Source organism: Sylvia atricapilla, chromosome 5, assembly GCF_009819655.1.
Source record: "Sylvia atricapilla isolate bSylAtr1 chromosome 5, bSylAtr1.pri, whole genome shotgun sequence".
Lineage (NCBI taxonomy): Eukaryota > Metazoa > Chordata > Aves > Passeriformes > Sylviidae > Sylvia > Sylvia atricapilla.
In genome coordinates this window covers 26310105-26325878 of record NC_089144.1, presented here as the reverse complement: position 1 = coordinate 26325878, position 15774 = coordinate 26310105, and the positions used below count along the sequence as shown (strand labels likewise).

Below are 15774 nucleotides of genomic sequence, written 5' to 3'. Positions count from 1 at the left end.
ATGTTGATTAAAAGGTAATAACTAGGGATTAATGAGGGCAAGATCCATGTCCTCTGGATTCTTCTGTGTCCAAGCCCTCAGATCACTGCGGAGGTGGTTTCCTTGGCCATAGAAAATTGAATAAGCAAGAAGTAATTTATGGGTGTCAGGTCCCCGACCTTCCTGCTTCTCTCTGTGAATTGAAGTTAATTTTACTTGACTCTGCCTGGTTGATAGTTCTATCTCTCACCAGTACTGGAATTTTAATGCATGTTTTGGTAAGGTGTTCTCTGTGTACATGTCTAAATGTAGCACAAGTGAATAATTAATATTTCATAAGTAAATAACATTTAGAGTTAGGTCTGCCTGATGATTATGACTTTGGCTGGTGAATTGAAAGATTAGAAAGGTATACAAGAATTTTAGAAGACCTTAAAAAATAACTACTGAAAGCAATATTTAATGACTTGCCAAACTGGATAAAAATTGGAGATGGTATTCTGTTTATTAGTGCAGACAGTTTCAAGTAGGATTAAATGCCTGTCTGCATAGGAATTACCCAATATTAACTGCTCAGTTACTCTAAAATTTTTAATTTTTTTAGACTCTACACCAGACTGTAATAATGTATCTAGCTATAAATCCACACTGTCTTTTCCACCCGTTTAAAATACTCAGTTTCTCTGGATTTATTTCTAGTGTTGTGAAAGCAGAATCTGAATTGACTTTTCTCAAAATGTGTCTTCTCTTTTCCACAACTAAATGAGTATTTTTGACTTTTATTCATAAGAGATTGGTCTGACTGGGAAGAGCACCCTGTATATGCAGTTTGCCTGTTTTGTGAACAACAAGCAGACACCACAGAAAAACTTTATCTTCACATGCAGGTAAGACTTTTTTCAAATAACATTTTTTTTCATCACTTTGAAATTAAAAAAAGTCTTTGCAACTTCTTTATTAAGGTCAAAATCAGTTGCTGCATTAGAATGCCCTCTTCAGCACAGAACTGAAGTACTGCATGCACCTCCAGCATCTGTTCTTTAAAACAGGCAGGAAAGTCAAGCTTTACATTAAGAGTATGACTAGCTATTACTTGTGAGTGTACAGACTGCTACAGGCAGTAAAGAAGTAGCATCTTTGATATCATAGTGGTTTCATGATTTAATATACTTTATGGTTAGCATCTGTGTTTCAGTTAATAAACTGTGTAACCATATTAAATATGAATACAAAAGTTTCTGATGAACCAAAACTTTTGGGGTTTGTTTCATGCACTCATGTTTGTGTGTCTGTACATGTATGTCTGTGTCAGCCCATGAAAAGCTGAGCTGTTTTTAACTTGGAATAGTAGAAGTAGTGGAAATAAGTTTGAGTTTTTTTCTTCCCTTTTTTTTTCTCCAGAAATCACATGGATTTCACTTTCCTAAAATAAAGTCAGAGCATGGTGAGTAAGAGGTGCTGTAATTGTCAGCATTTGCCACTAGTGTGGAGAAAACCACATCATAAGAATAGTGGAAAACAAGTTTATTTGGTTTCTTTTTGTAGAGACATTTAACTTTTCCATTATGGAAACTGTTTCTGCCAGCTTACAAAAGCAAGCCAAGAACACTTTATTTTTATGGAATTGTTGTTACTTCCAAGAATGTGTGCTGTTTTCTTTAGACCCTTAGGATTCTTTTGCAGAGTAGCTTCTACAAATACCTGCTCTATGAGTTCCAGGTCTGGCTGCTAGAGACTTGGAAGTCACTATTATTGTTGTTGTTATTGTTGTTATTATTATGCCTTTTAATGCTTGCTTGGAAGCTAGAAGCTTTGTTTGGCCAGTGTTTGCATTCTGCTGTAGAATAGAATCATTTCAGTTGTGGAAGACCTTTAAGATCATTGAGGCCAGCTATTAACCCAGCACTGCCAAGTCCACCACTTAACCATGTCCCTGAATGCCACATCTAGACGTATTTTAAATACCCCTGGGCATGGTGACTCAATTACTTCTCTGAGCAGCCTGTGCCATGGCTTGACAAGCCTTTTGGTGAAGAAATTTGTCTAAATAACCAACTTAAATCTCCCCCTATCACTTGTTACATGGAAGAAGAGACTGACCCCTAGCTGGCCACAGCCTCCTTTCAGGTATCTGTGGAGAGTAATTAAGTCAGTCTGAAGCCTCCCTTTCTCCACGCTAAACAGAGGGGCAATCCCTGCTCTGGTCCTTTGGCCACACTGCTGCTGATACAGGCCAGGATGCCATTGACCTTCTTGGCCCCCTGGGTACTGCTGCCTCCTGTTCAGCTGCTTTCACCAGCACCCACAGGTCCTTTTCTTCCACACAGCTTCCCCCAGCTGTAACACTGCCTGGGGTTGTGTGATGCTGTTGCAGGACCCAGCACTTCACTTTGTCAAACATAACACACTGACATCCTGACCTGGGCACAGCTCCAGTGGGCCTGGTTTTATCCCTTACCCCCTTCAAACCTAGTTTGAAACCATCTCAGTGAGCCCTGCTAACTCCTGTGCAAGGATCCTTTTCCCCCTCTGACACAGCTGTACCCTGTCTGTCACCAGCTGGCCTAGGGTCATGTTGACACATCCATGATCCAAAAACCCCAAATTCTTCCAGTGACACCAGGCTTGGAACCAGGTATTGATCTGCTGGCTCTTCCTGCTTCTACTCTTGTTTTTCCTTGCAACTGGAAGGACAGAGGAAAACACTGCTTGTGCTCTCGATCCCTTAACCAGTCTTCCCAAGGCCTTGCGCTCTCTCTGGATTGCCCTAGGACTTCTTGTTGCAACTTCATCGCTGCCCACCTGAAAAATCACTAACAGATACTAAATCACTTCCTACCCATAAGGGTAGGAAGGTTTCTCCTCACACGCTTAACCTCAGCCCCAAGGAAGCAGCAGAATTCCCCTAAAAGTGAGTCTGGTTGGCATTTTGGCCTTCATTCCCTCCAGCAGGGAACCCTCTGTGACAATGACCTGTCATTTTTTATTTATGGGAGCAGGTTTTTTTTGCAGGGTATAGGCTGACTTAACCCTGGTGTCACCTCCATGTTGGATGAACCATTGTGCTCACATTGGGTTCCACTTGCAGGGGCTCACACCTGTTACACCTGGGGGGGCAGGGCAGTCACAGATGAGACAGGCCTGCTGCACCAGGCAGGGACTTGTCACCACTGCCCCTGTCCCTTAAGTCACTGTGCTCAGACAGGCAGAGGGAGGGCAGGGAATCCTCCAAGCCATGCATCCTGTCTGCCTGCTGGGCCTGTCCCAGGGAGGCCAGGATACAATGCCAATACTCAGTCTCTCTCTCATTTCCCAGTATTCTTCAACCCACTTGCCTCCTCCTGAAGTTCTGTCACTAAGCCTAAATACTTAGACTGAGAGGAAACAAAATGTTTGCAATTTTTGCACTAAAAGAAGGGTTGGTTTCCCAGTAGCTAGAAATAAAAAAAATAAACACTTATTCCTTTAATTTGCTAAGATACAGCATACAAACAGTGCTCTCTTCAGTAAACTCTTATCAATCCTTATGCTTAATCCAAGTGAGCATTTTTAAATTAAGACTTATGCTGCCCAAGCGCTTGTTTGCTACTATCTCTCCCAGGTCTGAACTTCTATCAGCAAGTAAAGCTAGTGAATTTCATCAGAAGAGAAATCCATCATTGTCGTTGTTACAACTGCCAGGAAAAATTTCAATCCAAAGGAGGATTGATAAGTCATATGGAAGAGACCAAACACATTGCACTCCTGCCAGCCAAGTCTACATGGGATCAACCACAGTAAGGGCAAATACATTTCTTCCAGCATTTGTACTTGGAAAAAAATCTGGGAAACAGTAAGTTGGAAGTTCTGGGGTTTGTGAATACGACAGTGCCCTGAGCTCCCTTACTCTAATGCCCCAGATAAAATAATAAGTGGTCTCAGAACTACTCAGTATAAGAAATCTCTATACAGTCTGAAGATAAAATGAACATGGGATACTGCTGTTGTAGTTGCATCAAGATCGCAGTACATGGGATCTGCACTTTCAAGTCACTATGCTAGACAAGTTTATTGGTGCAAAATTGTTCTAGAACCAAGTCAAACTCCTTCTTTTGCATTTCTAATGTATATATGCATGATGTCTACCTAACTTTAGGCATCAAAGCAAGCTGGTTGTTTACCCATAGCTTTTTTTCCATGGAAAATAGAGAGAGAGTGTAACAAAACACTTGTTCAGACTCTTTAAGTAGGCTGTATGGGTCCAGGGAATGGTGGTCTCTACCAGAGCACAGGGAGTGTTCTAACTCAAACACCACAGTTCGGCATTTGTTGAGGGATAAATATGGATCTGTAGTCTCTTTTGTAACATCATATGGGTAGAGAAATAGGAGGATGGCTCGTCTGTTATCAACTCTTCTCTATGACTCTTCTACACTGTGCATACCCTGCACTGTGCAGTTGGTTTTTGGGGTGTGCTGTTTACTGTCATTCCAGACAACCAGACTTGCTCATTTTTTCTTTTTTAAAATGCTTATCTCAGCCTCTCAAACAAAATGTGTGACTGTCTAATAATCATGTCTTTTTGCTTTCAGGTATTATTTTCCTACCTATGAAAATGATACACTCCTGTGTACACTGTCAGACAGTGAAGATGCAAAAACTGAGGATCAAAGTGAAGAAGTGCCTGTTGTAAGTGAAGATATATCCAGTCTAAAAGCTCTCAAACAGAGCAGTGTTTTAAACCAGCTTCTGTGTAAAGAGAACAAGAGTCAGGAGAAATTTTGACCTGGAAGTACAGTGGCTGACCTTTAGTGCTTTTTCTGCAGAACAAAACAAAACAAAAACATTATTTCAATACCATTGGAATACAGTTAAATTCAAAAATGTTATTATCACTGGACAAATATTAGAAAGTGAATACTAAATAAAAATTTAATTGTTAACTTTGTTGGTTTATCGTCCTTTAAATATTAGCTTCATTTTAAAATTGAATGCTTGATTTTCTGCTCAGATCTTTAAATACCATTAATATGCTAGCATTACTGACAAATTTTTCATCTTTTTTAAATTTTTTTCCTGAATGAATCAGAATATGAGTTCTATTTTAAGGCCACCTTGTGAAAGGTGGGAACAAGTGAAGCAATGTGTAAAGCCAGTGAGTAAATCTTCTGTGTGTTATTGCTGTTAGAGAGCAGACAGAAAATGCAATTCTTGGTCTGGTGTGTGAGGGAAATCTTGCTAATTTTTATCTTAGACCCTTTGGAAAATAAAAATAAATCTATATATCTCTATTATTGATCATCAGTATTTAAGACATATGTTGCCTATTCCGAAAACTAGCTCAGAAACATAAGTAAAGCTCTGTGTGCCCCATGAATATCTGACTGCGTGAAAAGTTGCCAATCCAAAGTCTAAAAAAGCATAGGAATAATTGCAATACTGGTTGCCTTAAAAATCCAAAGAATTTAAAGTAGATTTCTTGCATGGTTATGAACTGAGATGTTAAAGAATGACTTAGGGAATCGCAGACACATAATCCAAATTAAATCCTAAAAATCTCAAGTCTGGAAAAATTGCCATATTTCCTTTTAAAGTTCTCAAAGTGGCAAAAGGTCTTCAGCATGTCCAGAAAGAATTTCAATCTTGATAGGGTAAAGCTGCTCAGAGCATAAGTCCTGCTAGGATGACCCAAATTAAATATTCCTGAAATGTTAAGTAGTTCCAGAATTCAGGTTTAGCTTTCCATAATATGTATAACTCCTTTCAAAAGTGTTAGTACATTCTTTTTTCTTCTTCAGGTCAGTGTTCGAGCACTTGCTGAAAGAATAAAAGTCTCAGCTCAGTGCCCTTCCCTGCCCGAGAAGATTCAAAGCTGTGGCTTTGCCTTTGCACAGCCCTCGTTACCTGAAATGCCTTGCTATCAATAAGAGTTGTTGTTGTCTGTCTTTATACAATGGTTGTGAATTATAAGCAGTCCCTGGGAGCAGGGGCTAAAGTGCAAATCTTTAGCTGTGTTCTGCTAAGCTTCTATGTCCCACCTAATTCACTGTACAATCTTATTTGCATCGGTTTCTGTTCATTCGCATTGAACTGGTTTTCTCCTGCCATCACATGGCACCCTCTAGCACCTCTCTTTGCTTTCTCTTTCATATTTTTTTCTTAGGCCTGGGTGCTCTGGAGGTAAGTTAGACAAACAGGATACTGAAAATGTATTGAGTAAGATAGATCAGCCTGCATAACTAACTGCACGTAACTGCAGAGCAAAACAGAGACAGAAGCAGTATCTGACTCTGTCAAGAGGAAGTGGGATAGAAGAAGTGCAGCAAGTGGTGAGACTACAGACAGAAAAAGGAGGCAGGTGTAGTCACACGTTTGCTTTGGTACAAAAATTTAGGACAAGCAAGCACAAGCCCAATATTTTTGAACTAAAATGTACTGACCGTCTTAAATAAGCTATAATCGGTACTTCTTGCATTTGTAAAATTCTTAATTTCATAGAGTAATTGCAATGGCTGTTGCTGCTTTTTTTTAACCCTAATTTTCTCCAAACAGCTATTTTCTTCCTAACTTAGAAATTGATTTCAGTGTCTGCTTTTTAGTCAGATTCTTAGCTGAGGGAATAAGAGTTAATGGGGCTTATATTAGTGATGTGTGTTGAGCAATGGAAAAAAATCAGCAAAAGATACGGCAGCAGCAGCATACAAATGAGTTTTATGGCAAGCCCATCTCAGGAGGGCACATTAAGGGAAACATAAAATTTTACTGATATATAATAAAGTGAAATTGCAAACCATTTCATAATCATAAGGAATGTGATGCTGAGTCATTCAAATCCCTACAAAATGAAAACAATGTCAGGAATATGAAATGCAGATCTGGTTCTAAGAAAAATTTGAAAAAGCAGATTTTCAGTGTAGAATTAAGAGACTATCAAAAGAGAAATTGTATCAATTACACAGACTGGTTGTCTATTTTAAGTAGAAAAAAGGAATGTAGGAGGAAATACTACATAAGCAGTGTACAATTGTTCACTGGAAATATCAGGAACATGAGGAATCAGATTACGGTTGAGCTTTTTACTTCAGTTATGAAAAGGCAACAAAGTAGGTTTAAGTCTTTTGTAGTTTCACAGAGAGGATTGGTTATGGCTTCTAGAGTAAAAATCAAGCATTTTCATTTAGCCTAATGATGCTTGCCATTTTGCTGGACCATGCTTATTTATTCATATAATGCCCACAATTTTCCCTAGGCATTCTTGTCCTCTTATCTGTTTTAAAACTGAAGTTATTTTTTATAACAACTAGAGGACACATTAATGACTGCATATAGTTATTAGGGGCAAATATGGTCTTCTAAAAAAAAAGAGTATTTTTTGAAGCATTGCAACAAAATTAATATAGTAATGCCTTAATTCTTGGAGTGGGCAGAGTTTGGGTTGGCAAATACACTTGAGAGAGTTAGATCAGGAGAATAAGTTCTTCTAATTGGTATGAAAAAATCTATACTAGTTTAATTCCAATGAAGATATCTTACAATAGTTCTTCCTAGCATAGACCTGGACTCCTTATACGCACTCACCTTTCTGTGTGTAAAGCCATCTTTAGAAGGACCTAAGTTAAAGGAAGAAAAATGCTTGTGTCTAGGTGACTGTTAATCCTGTTAATTGCCTGGCATGCTGTGAGAGCTGTCAGTGTCTTCTCCTAGCTGGCTAAATGGTACCTGATGTGAGAAACAACAAAGTCTATGAAAAGTCTCTCTGCTGTTGTCCTCTCTCATTGCCATCGCTGCCTCTGAATTCCATTCAGATCTCTACTAGCGAGTGAGGTGTTTGTTACAGTCTCTCTCTCTCTCTCCTTCTTCTTTTTAACAGTGTTTGACCTAAATCTGACATGAAACACTGAACTTTGGGTGGAAGTAAACAAGGTTACCAGTGTCCATTCTCAAATGCAAGTCTAGAGCAGACAGTGGACATAGGCCTTGGCATCATCTACTGTCTACTGCCAGTTGAACAGCAGCAAATTTCATGGTTTTGCTCATGACTTGGTGCTGTATTAAATGTTCTTGCATTATTTGCATTTTACTTAGATGTATACAGAGGACAAAGACAATCAAAGATCACAGGAGAAAAGCTGTATTTCACCTTGGCTACATGAAAAATACTTTGTTTCCCCAGGAGGTTTTGTTAAGTCAGGATGCTTCCTGAGACTTAGTTACAACAACTGAAGTGTCTGTTGGTCAAATTATTCGCTTGTCTACCTCTTTACAGGTGTGTAAAACTTGGTTAGATAACAATTGTCATATGCAAGAGGTAATTGGTAGCCCTAGAAGGAATTACTGCTTCCATGTAGTAGTCATTAAAATCAGCTGCTGTAGAAATAGATGCAGCAGTGGTTGAATGTAAAATTAATCTCTTTTCTTCATGAGCATTTAATGTGCTGTTCTTCCCAATGCAGTTTTTTTCCTTTCTATAGGAAGTCTTTTCGTACTAAGCTGTGCTCAATTTGACTTCTTCCACCAGAAAGAATTTTTTAGGTGCTTCTGGAATTGGATTTTTCATCTTTTGCCAAACTCTTACTCATGAAGATGAAGACAAAGTAACTATTTTAGAGATTAACATGTAACCCTTTAGTTAAAATACATTTGATATTTTACATCCCTGATAAATTCACTCTCTTCATAAGAAGAGCAGGAGAATTAACGATGTTTACCACTAAAAATACATATGTTGAGTTTGCATAAATTTTGGTAGAAATAAAAGTGGTTTTCTTCCACAGATGTACCTTGGAACACAATTCTCTCCATCTGGTTTACTATCTTGAGACTGAAAAGCTGACTGTGTGTAGATTACATGGGTCTAATGCCTAACCTTGTATTATAATCAATAGATGTAGTCTGTGGATCCTAGAGTAATTCAGCTCACCCTAAAGAAGAGCCCGTGGCAGATTTCTAGTGTTACTGCTCAAATGCTTATATGCTATAATTGTAATTTTCAGTATAAACAAACGCTTCAAAAATTCACATTTTGAGGGAGGTCACACAGCACATTTGTCTGTCACATCACATCACATGAGTGTGTAGTGAAATCCCTCAGAATAACTACAGGCAGACTTTTGGTATCACCTCCAGCCACAGCCTCATTGAATGTCAGGAGACTTTATATTTCTGTGCTTTCTGGAAACAGCAGGACAATCTAGGAATAAATAATGCAGGAATTGCTAATTGCTCATTAGAGAGTCTGTCTTTGTAAACTGCCTGCACAACTTTGTATAGCCAAGCACTGATTTAACCTTTGAGTGGTTTTAAATTTAGGCTTCCAATTGTACTGATGTAATTTTGTTACTTTCTGATGCGTATCTGTGTCTTCACACCACTTATGGAAATATTGCTATGGGTCTTCACAGATATTTGACCTGTTGTAATAAACTGGTTTTTGTTAGAACCTAGGTGAAATGAAGAGCAAATAAGCAAGGATGGAACCTAGCATTTGTGAAGAAGGGTCATGAACATGTAACAGTTCTTGCCTCCTGTATTTTTACGGTGATTTGCCACGCATTCTTTGACAAATATTGTTACTTCCCTCTGCATCAGTTTCCTAAACAGCAAGATCATGATTATATGATTACAACTACTAGGAAGAAAACCTATCAAAGAAGAAGGGATTCCAACGTATGTGTGCAGCTTATCTGCTTTAGTCGGGCTTTCAAATCTGAAATATTTAGTTCAGAAGGTGACTAGATCACAGTCAAAAGGCTTACGCATTCAAGAATAAGAAACTTAATATTTGGATTACATTCCCATAAGGAAACAAAAGTTGAACATTTTGAAAATTACATTTGTTAAAAGAAGGGTTAACTTCCGAATCAGATTTTCAAAGTATTTCTGATTTGCCTTCAGCTGAGGTTTTCAAGCAGAGAATGTATATTTTGTAAAAGATCCTCTGCTTTTAGTCATGTTAGAGATTTTCCAAGTGTTCAGTTGCATACTGAGGAAAATTGTTCTCCTGTGAGAAAAAAAAATTACTGCATAGCATAGAGTACCCATGGTTGGCGCAGATGAGAGAAGATGTCCATTGCTACTCTGCTCTAGCCTTTAAAGGTATAAACACGTAAGTTTGCTGAGATTAAAGAAAGAAAAAAATACAATGCATGCCTTAATTAATTTAATTGATCTTTTGCTTTATAAACTATATATAAACTGCTATTTTAAATCCTAGTTCCTTAAGAAGGTTTCAAGTGACAATTTAGTATTTTTCTCAAAAAATAGACACATGAGGTAGATAAGATTTCTCAGATTGCCTTAAGCTTGTTATTGCATTGTAATTTTCTAATTTTAAACAATCAAATAGTATTTTATGTCTTCCTTTGAGAAGGCTATATCCATTCAAGAGATTTCAACTTTTTCTCCAGGTATTTAGGGTAGACACTACTTGCCCCTTGAATTTAGATAGCAATTGAAGTGATTCTTGCTGAGACACATGGTATAAGGTACATGGTAGTTTCCTTCAGTATAGGAAAGTTTCCGATTAAGACAGGATTTCTTTTCACTTTTAGAGCTGATACTTGGGTATTTTCTTCTCAAAAGTTGCTGCAATGATACTTTTTTTCATATTTGCATCAGAGGCCTGAGTTTTTTAATTTGCCTTGAGCCACTCAGACAGTTACATTTCAAGTAAACAGTTTATGAAAGGACTGATGCTGGGATCCATGTTTCAATGCAGCAGTGTGGACCATTTTCCCATTGATGTTGGATTGTCCCTAGGGTTCTTTAAAAGATGAAGGAGATCTTGTTCCAGCTGCCTCCCAGACTTTGGTGATACTGGGAAAGTTGTTTAAATGCCCCTAATGACTGATTTGAAACCAGTTAGACAGGATTTCAATCAATCTAAAATGCATATCAGCATCCTGTTGAGCAAAGATTTCTGGCTGTTTAGTTTTGTTTCCGGTTGGAAAAAAAAATCCTTATTAGGTGTGACAGTGTTCATCCACTAAATTTTTCTGGGGCTTTGTGCTGACTAAAAACAGTATATTTCTAGAGTCTGCCCTCTCCTGTTTCTACTGTTTTATTCTTCATCTCTTCCTCTGCCACCATCCCTCCCATTACTACTGGCCCACTCCTCAGTCAGGTTTACCTTGCAGTCTTTTATCTGAAGGCTAAACTAAATCTTATTCCAATATTATTCCAAGCAAAGGATTAAGTAGAGCTGAATACTTGTGCAGAATGCCTCCCATGCAGACTAAGTCTTTGCAGAAGGCAGGGGAAGATAGACTGGTTAAATGTTTTGGTGTTCTCTAGTCATGAAGTAAAAGGCAAGAACATGTTTTCTGCATGTACATGGGAAGATCTGTGTAAAAAGCAGTAGCACTACTTGTCTTGAAAAAGGGCTTTTATTAGATCAGTAATGATAAAATATGTACTAATCTATTGGACATAATATTTGAGCAGAATATAAACAGATGACTGGTGTCATCTGTTGTGCAGGCTGTAAATTAATGCTCTGGAGGCTACAAATAGGAAAGGAAATCTCGATTTTAGGAGTTTTTTCTAATTTTAAACAATCAAATAGTATTTTATGTCTTCCTTTGAGAAGGCTATATCCATTCAAGAGATTTCAGCTTTTTCTCCAAGTATTTAGGGTAGACACTGCTTGCCCCTTGAATTGAGATAGCAGTTAAAGTGATTCTTGCTGAGACACATGGTATAAGGCAGCCATCTGTTTAAAAAGGAGCCCAACAAATCTCATTTTCAGTGACTGAATTAAAATACCCTTTAGCTCATTTCATTCTATTAATTTGTTTTACTAATTATTTTTTCATTTACTTTATTTTTGTGTCATGTTATGTGGAAGAGAGAAGGCTTAGAACCTGGAAATGGAAATTTAAGAAAAGGCAGAAGCCATGTAATGGTGGTACAGCTTGAGATGCAGGATTTCCAAAAACATCAAAGGTGTGACAATAAATGCCCCTTTTTTTCACAGAATAATCAGAAGTATTGCAAAAATCTAAAAATAATTTTTTGTTTTCTGAAATTAAACTTTAATTCTCAGGAATGGGATACATTGAAAATACTTAGCACACAGAAATTATTAGAAGGTCTATTTAGGAAGTAGCTGTATCTTGTTTACACTTGAATATCAAGGAACAGACAGAGCACCAGAAGTAAAACCTCCCAGAACTTATGAATCCTTCCTAGAGATTTTCCTTCCCTTCCCACTCTCCTATTAGTCCTGATGTCTCAAATCTCCTGGAAGATTTTGAGGGCCCTTGGTTTCCCATGGTTTCAGCAAGAGTTGCCAGGAGTAGCTTTCAAATTCAGTCACCCAGTGTATTCACTCCCATTGCAGACTGCTGCAGCCAGGAACTGCAATATGTCACACTATAAGATATTTTTCTAGAGAGCAGTGCCTGGTTTTGTGACAAAGAACCACAGAAGTGCTTCCAAAGACACCAAGCAAGGCGAAGACAATAATTTTCTCCCCTTCCGTCTCCAGCAGGTGAGTGACACCACTTCTGTCCTGTTCTGCAGCCAGCTGGCTACTTGCCTTGTTCAAAATTCACCTTTTCCTGTGGTGGTGGAAGATAATGACCTCCCCATCATCCAAGGACAGCCAGAAGAAGGAGAAACCCTCCTGATTTCTTCTTCCAAGAGCACAATGTTTATATTAACTCTTCTCTGTTTAGAGGCACAACACACATTTTTATCCCTGCCTCATCAGGTCTTGTAGGGGGTTGCAGGCAGATGGTTCACTGTCAGGCTCCAGATTTCTTTAATCCCTCCTTTCTCCTGAGGGCAATAGCTAATATGCCAGTTAAAAACACAACAAAAGCACTACTTACTGATTTTTTTTCCCAATGACTGCTGGTATGGAAGTTCATACATATGGACAGATTATTTTCAGTGAAATCTCTAAATTTCATGGTTATATCCAAGTAAGGCTTTGGGTTCTTTAAAACTGAGCTAAGCAGAGTTCAAGTTACTGGGTTTTACTCCAGTGACTATTTGTCTGGATTTTTTGCTATTCTCTGAAGCAGGAATTGTCCCTCCAGGCTGACTGCCCTCAGCATGGTGCTTTAGGCCTGTGCCTGTTTTGGTGCCTCATTCTTCTTGCATCTCTTTTGTGGCAAAACATCCATGAGACTTAAAAATATTTAAGATGAGGCTGCCTGTGCAAAAAAATGCTTTAAATATTTTTAGGCAGACGAAGGTGCCAGACCAAGTCCCTGCTCCCTGTGCATCTGTACTAACTAGGTTCTTACATAGCAATTCCTCGCACAGCATGGAAGCAAGCAATGAACACGTTTCAATAATTTAAAACCAGATGAAAACAACCTCTAGGGAAGACTGTGAGCTCCATATCTCACCTAGATGGAATTTCTGAAGCCCTCATATAATTAAGCATACACTAGAGAGCATGGATACAAACATCTTTTCTGCTGGCTCCCTGATTCCTATGCTGACTGGTTTGGGCTTTGGTTTAGTGTGCTTGTCCCTGTGGGCTAGGCAGGGAATGCAGGTAGCAGCTGGGGTTCTGCATTTTGTGGCAAGGGCAGGTACCTAAGAGTAACCAGCCAGTGTGAGCTGCTCGGAAGGGCCCCCGCACCCCTGCAGGCGAGCAGGGTGGCAGAAGGGTGCGGCAGCGTCGAGAAGCTGCGACACAGCGCAGTGACCAGGACTCACCTGCTTTGGCTCTATGGGGCACTACACGGTGAGTTAATGAGCCTCAGTCTGGAGCTCGGAGCAGCTCTTTTGTTTCACTGCTGTTTGACTGCTCCAGGTCCTGCAGGTAGTTGCTGCAAAAGTAAAAAGCACACAACTGCCACAAGTTTGGCATTATTAGATTAACAAGCTGCAGAGGTCCCTCCTGTCCTTTTCTGTGTAGCATTGCTGTTCTTACTTGAAATTGGTTTTGTCACCAGTGACAGATTGCAAACTACCTCACCTTTAGAAAGTTGACCGCTTTAGGCTCTGCATCCATTACTGTCACTTAACACATTGAGAGAAATGTAGAAACAGCTGCTTCCATTCAACATGCTACAAACTTCCTATGAAAAAATCAGATGTGATGTTTTGACAGCACATATTGCTTAGCATGTAAGGTGAGTTCTACCTGAGATAGGCAAAACCACTGTCACTGAAGTAGAAAAATTGAAATGTGCCAGCTTCCTGGGCTGACAGGAATAGTACAGAGCAGGAATATTCAACCCTGTTTTTTCAGGAGGCACAGACACGTTAGAAACTTGTGGCATACACAGAGTCACACATGAAGGCTACATATTTGCTTTTCTCGGTCATTTTGGAAGCAGCCAACCTCTGGAATGCCTGGTTTGGAACCACAGACAGGACTCTCAAAAGAAATGAAAGGACTAAATGTGTCCCAATTTCTGGTTAATGAGAATTATCAGGTTTTGTGTGAAGATATGTTCAGTCATATAAAAGTTACATATAGACTACAATAGGTAAATGGCTCAGCTGAAAGGACAGGAAGAGCCGTGGGGCTAAAACCTCTGTACCCAGCTGTGCAGTGCTTCATCTTACCATTCCTGCTGCATTGCTTTTTTGATGAAGTAAATGTTCACAGAGATACCAATCTGGGTCACTGAACTCAAATAATTCTGCAAGCACTTCAGCCCAGTAATACCAAAGAAGAGCTCAAATGATTTTGAACCACTGATACATCTGATGATCTTTTATTCATTATTTTCTGTGCATTATTGATTGTCTCTTTTGCTTGTTTGCTCAGAGGGAGTTAATTGCATTTAGGAGCTGAAAGTTTGTAACATCAAGACAGTTGGAGGCATCTCCTGGCCTCCAGGAGATTAATTTCAGAATGTTAAACATGTGCATATTCACAGCTTATCAGTGATCTGATAACATCTAAAAGGTAAGATGTAGAATCTGAACTACCCTCATCCCAATGGTTTCTGCAGACACCAGATGCAGAGAGTATGTAGAGGTTCACCACAAATGTAGGCTTATTGAGGGAGGCATTTGGAGCTTGTGCCCTCAGCCATGCTCCCTTTAGTGTCTAGGAATTTTATATTTTGTAATTAATTTCCTGAGAATAAATTCTAGTCTCTCTGACTATCCAAAAGATTTTCTTACAGGAAATCAGTTTGAGGGTTTGAGAATGCTTTTAGCAAATATTTGTATTTGTGTTCAGAGTACTAAACCAAGCACATACATTATTATCTGCTAGTAGTTCTTTTTCCTTCAACAGCCTCATGGACCACTCAGCTCATTTTTGTGAGGACACATGTCAGACAGTCTCTCTCCAACTTGCTTGAGTGCAATGCAATTTAACGCAGGTCAGGCAATCTAAGAAGAGCATACAAGGCCAAACAGCTGCATTTGCTCTTCTGGGAAATTGAAGGGAATTGAAAATTTCTCATAATATTTGTGCCTTTGTATTAGAAAGGCAGTTTATTCCAGCCTCAGAAGTTTGCTACCCAAAACTTCTGTGTTAGCACTTGGCTTTTTTTAGTGAAAAACTGGGGGGGGAAAGGAAAACAGAAATGCAGATGCATTAGATAAAACTGCAAATAGAAGGGCAAAAGCAGCCTAATACAATGTTACAAAGCAACATTGTGGTCTTTTCTGGACGGTTTACAGAAAGATGCTGGAATTCAGTTCCCTGTCCACTGTAGTGTCTTCGTGTATCAGTATGACTACTTCCTGCATTGGAACAATTTGCCAAGCAAGTTTTCTTACAGAGCAAAGTTTGAGATTTCAAAAATACAAAATCTATTTATCAGTCTAATCTACTGATACCTTTCTAAAAAGCCTTTTTGTATAAACAGTGCTCAGCCATCTTTTTTAATA

General features: G+C 38.9%; 1 protein-coding gene across 1 annotated transcript in view; it reads left to right on the top strand.

Moving 5' to 3' along the window:
- The window catches only part of ZNF277 (zinc finger protein 277), a 46071-nt gene extending 40736 nt beyond the window's left edge, over positions 1-5335 (top strand). The window contains exons 9-12 of the mRNA XM_066319013.1: positions 770-866; positions 1381-1423; positions 3581-3755; positions 4551-5335. Coding sequence (XP_066175110.1) covers positions 770-866; positions 1381-1423; positions 3581-3755; positions 4551-4743 — 508 coding nt within the window. The 3' untranslated portion in view covers positions 4744-5335. The remainder of the gene's footprint in view (positions 1-769; positions 867-1380; positions 1424-3580; positions 3756-4550) is intronic.
- Positions 5336-15774: the final 10439 nt, after the last annotated feature.